The following is a 4,063-nucleotide window of genomic DNA, read 5'->3' on the forward strand; positions in this document are numbered from 1 at the left end:
TTAAGAAATTCCAACCATCTCCTTTGCCTCATATTTAAATCTTTTTGGTCAAATAAATACTTAAGACTCTTATGATCACTAAACACCTCAAATTTTGAACCATACAAATAATGTCTCCAAATCTTAAGTGTGAACACTACTGCTGCTAATTCAAGATCATGGGTGGGGTAATTCCTCTAAATGTGACACCTTAACTTGGTTGGCAGTCAAATAATCCTTACTCACTCTTTCAACAGGTTCACCAAAAACAATAGATTTACAAGCACAGTTCAAAAGGACATGATTGAAAGATAACCAGTCCATACCCAGAATTACATCTAGTTGACTTAGAGGTAAACAAATTAAGTCAACCAGGAAATCTCTACCTTCAATAATCAGAGGACATTTTGGACAGACATCAGAAGTAATTACAGAACCATTAGTGGGTGTTTCGACAATTAACTCAAAAGACAAGGAAGAGACAGGTAATTTTAACTTAGACACACATGCATGTGATATGAAAGAGTGAGTCGCACCAGAATCATATAAAACGGTTAAAGGAGTTCCGTTAATGAAACACATACCCTGAATTAAGTCTTCGGATTGAGTAGCTTCAGCACCACTCAAAGTGAATACTCTTCCTGTGGTTCGAGGTTTGCTAGCGTTTCCTCCAGTCTCTATTGTTTCTTTCCTATTCTGGGGACATTCACTAGCCTTGTGTCCTTCTGCTTTGCATTTGAAACATGTCATTACCTTTTGCATCCGACACTCAGCTGCTCTATGACCTGGCTTTCCACATTTGAAACAGTTGTTGTGTGGAACAAAACTCACACTTCCTCTTCCAGACGTTTGGCTAACCATTGGAACTTGGCTTCTTTGTTGGATAGAACCCTGATTATTCACCTTAGAACTTGAGTCCCCTGTAAACTTGGTATAAGGTTTACCCTTGGATGAACCAAACTTATTATTTCTCATTGGTCCTCCACTTTTATAATGAGTTACCCTAGCTCGGTTGTCCTCATCATAAACTCTGCACTTGTTCACCAATTCATGGTAGTGTGTGATCCCTTGATAATTGAATACTTGTTTGATTTCAGGGCGCAGACCGCTCACAAACTTCACACATTTGTCCTCCTCATTGTCTACGCCATCATACATAGGACAAAATCTAACCAAGTCTTCAAATTTAGTCACATATTCAGCCACTGAATTCTCTCCTTGTTTTAATTCAAGGAATTCTACTTGTTTCTTATGTCTCACGTCTCGGGGAAAATATTTCTCCAAGAACAGTCGTTTGAAATTTTCCCAGTTTACTTGAGTTCCCGCAGCCATCATTCTTTGTAAAGCACCTTGCCACCAAATACCAGCCTCCCCAGAAAGCATAAAGACAGCTAAAGTCACTTTCTGTATCATAGGACATCCCATAGCTTGGAATATCTTTTCGACTTCAAATATCCAGTCAGCAGCTCCGTCAGGATTATAGCCTCCACGGAAACTTGGTGGATTATTTCGCTGAAATCTCTCTAGCCAATCAATGTCTGGTCGTTGGTTCAAATTACCAAGAGCCTGAGCCATTGCTTGCAAAGCATCGGCTATTGCACGATCGTTTCTACCTCCTGCCATTGTTTTCTGTGTTTCCCCAAAAAGTTAACAATCATACTCTAAAACAACAAACTCAATCAATCGTCATATTATCAATAAGTTCAACAATTAATTTTTCCACATCATCCATCTACCAAACAAGCACAATAGACTCATAACTCACGGCCGATTGAATCGACCTGCTCTGATACCACTAAATGTGACACCCTTACTACCCCAATACATATATCGAAATATAATAAATAATAAAAAAAAAATTAAGGAAAATAAACTTTTTAAGTTGGTAAAAGGGTTCACATAATACTTCATAACTGTTCTGACTGAAAAATAAAACTTGAAAGATAAAATTCAAGAGTTTACACATTTTTCAAAGAAAATAACATTTATTACAATACCAAATATTCTATCCTAGAGATCCTCTTGCCCCGATGTCACACTATCAGAGCATTTCCCAAATTAACGGATGGCATTCTATATACCACTTGCAGTTGGATCCTCTCCACCTAAAATATCAACAATTTATACGGTGAGAAAAGAAAAATTATCTATATGCAAAATACATTCAATCATATCACAGTATAATTTCATCATAACTCATTATATAGTGTATATATATATATATATATATCAATTACTCATCATATTCACATACAACATTCATGTCAATCCAACAATTAACACTATGCCAAGGCCTCGCCACATCTGACACAAGTGATACAGGTTAATTGCCTCACTCAACCCACACCAGACCAGGGGTCACGCCCTCCCTGTAGCATCACTTACCCAGGGGCCGTGCCGTCCCTCGCCATTTTGGTGTGAGGAAACACAATCACATTACAATCAATACAATCTCTTGCAATTAACCCTATGCCAGGGCTGCCATAAGCGACATAAGTGGTGGTGTTAACTGTCCTACTCATCCCACATCATACTAGGGTCACGCCTTCCCTATAGCACCACTTACCCAGGGGTCGTGCCATCCTAGTCATCAATGTGAGACATCACAATCATAATCATACAATATCTCAACTCATAATTCAAATTCACATCAATATCATCCATCAAATAACATAACAATAACTAATATAATAATCAATAGAATGATTAGTATAAACTATAAACAGCGTATCAGGGGTTATACTACTCCTACCATGCTCATCCTTATTTCATATGAAAGATAAGAAAATTTCCTACAACTCTCATGAAGACATCAAGTCCTAATTCCATCATCTACTTTGTGAAAAATGATAAAAACCGCAACAGCTATAGATAAAGCTGACAGCTTGACCCCTCTTCACTAAAACATCCATATCTGGAGTTCTAGACCTCCTTTTTGGGTGATTCCAGCGCCATTGGAAAGCTAACATCCAAGACTACAACTTTCCTGAAGACTACAAGGTCTAATTCTGAAAGTACAAAGGCGCTCAGCGCCTCCAAAGCGCTCAGCGCTTTGCCTCCAGAAATTCTCCTCTAGCTCTCTGCCCCCAATGCGCTCAGCGCTTTAAATCCGCTCAGCGGTTCGGTTCCAGGGAGCTCTCTGCCCCCAAAGCGCTCAGCGCCTTAAAACCGCTCAGCGGTTTGGTTCCAGAAACCCTCCCCTGTCACGAAACTCCCAAGGGGCTCAGCCGTTCAAAACGGCTCAGCCGTTAGTGACAGCAACCACAAACCCTCCACCATTTTTGAACAACAACCTGCAACAATCCAACAGCCCAAACACATGCAAACCCTCCAAAGAACTATACTTTCGTCAATCAACACAAAAACCCCTTCTTTTTCACATGCAACCACGAATCATCAAAAATCCCAAATTTTTGATCAAAACCCCGAAACCCCGAAAACCCCATGTCCTTCAATCTCAGCTCAAAATCATCAAACATCAAACAATCAAAGAGTTCCTAGAATTCATTTTCAGCCAAACAAGTCAAAGGACTAGCTTCCCTTACAATATAGTGAAAAACTAGGAATACATATATATATAGATAATAATAAAGAAAATATAAATTAACTCCAGTAAAGGTGGCAGTGCCTCCTAGTTAGGAATCCATTTATATTTTCCAAATCATAAAAATATAACAAAGATGTAAATTTTAGTCTTTTATCAAGAACATTTAAATTACAAAATAATAGGAGGCTCAGCCTTCCATTCAGATAAATTCCAAATTATAAATTAATAGGAGGCTCGGCCTTCCATTCAGATAAATTAAACGTGATTTTAAGAAATTAATCCTCTACCCAATTCCCTCATGTACTCTACATATAAATAATCCCCTTTTCTCCCGTACCTGGATGAATAGGAACTTGGGCAGAACCTCCTCCTCTTTTTCTTAAATCGGGATCGGAATTAGAGCAGAACCTCCTCTCTTATTCTCTCTTTTTATTTCTCTAGAATTTCTTCTCTCTAAAATTATGAATTTCCAAAAACCTTAAACTCCTATTTATAGAATTTATGAAGTTACTATGCATAGATTAAAATAATATTATT

At 38.1% G+C, this 4,063-nt stretch overlaps 1 protein-coding gene across 1 annotated transcript; it reads right to left on the reverse strand.

The window, feature by feature from the left end:
• Positions 1 to 341: 341 nt before the first annotated feature.
• On the reverse strand, positions 342 to 1,602 carry LOC145955871 (uncharacterized). Its single transcript, XM_083071206.1, has 2 exons — positions 733 to 1,602; positions 342 to 365 (listed from the first exon to the last, which is right to left on the reverse strand). The coding sequence occupies exons 1-2, from the start codon at positions 1,600 to 1,602 to the stop codon at positions 342 to 344; spliced, it is 894 nt and encodes a 297-aa protein (XP_082927332.1).
• Between the last annotated feature and the right edge of the window lie 2,461 nt (positions 1,603 to 4,063).

This window comes from Cajanus cajan, chromosome 1 (assembly GCF_000230855.2).
Source record: "Cajanus cajan strain Asha chromosome 1, NIPB_CcT2T_4, whole genome shotgun sequence".
Taxonomy (NCBI): Eukaryota; Viridiplantae; Streptophyta; class Magnoliopsida; order Fabales; family Fabaceae; genus Cajanus; species Cajanus cajan.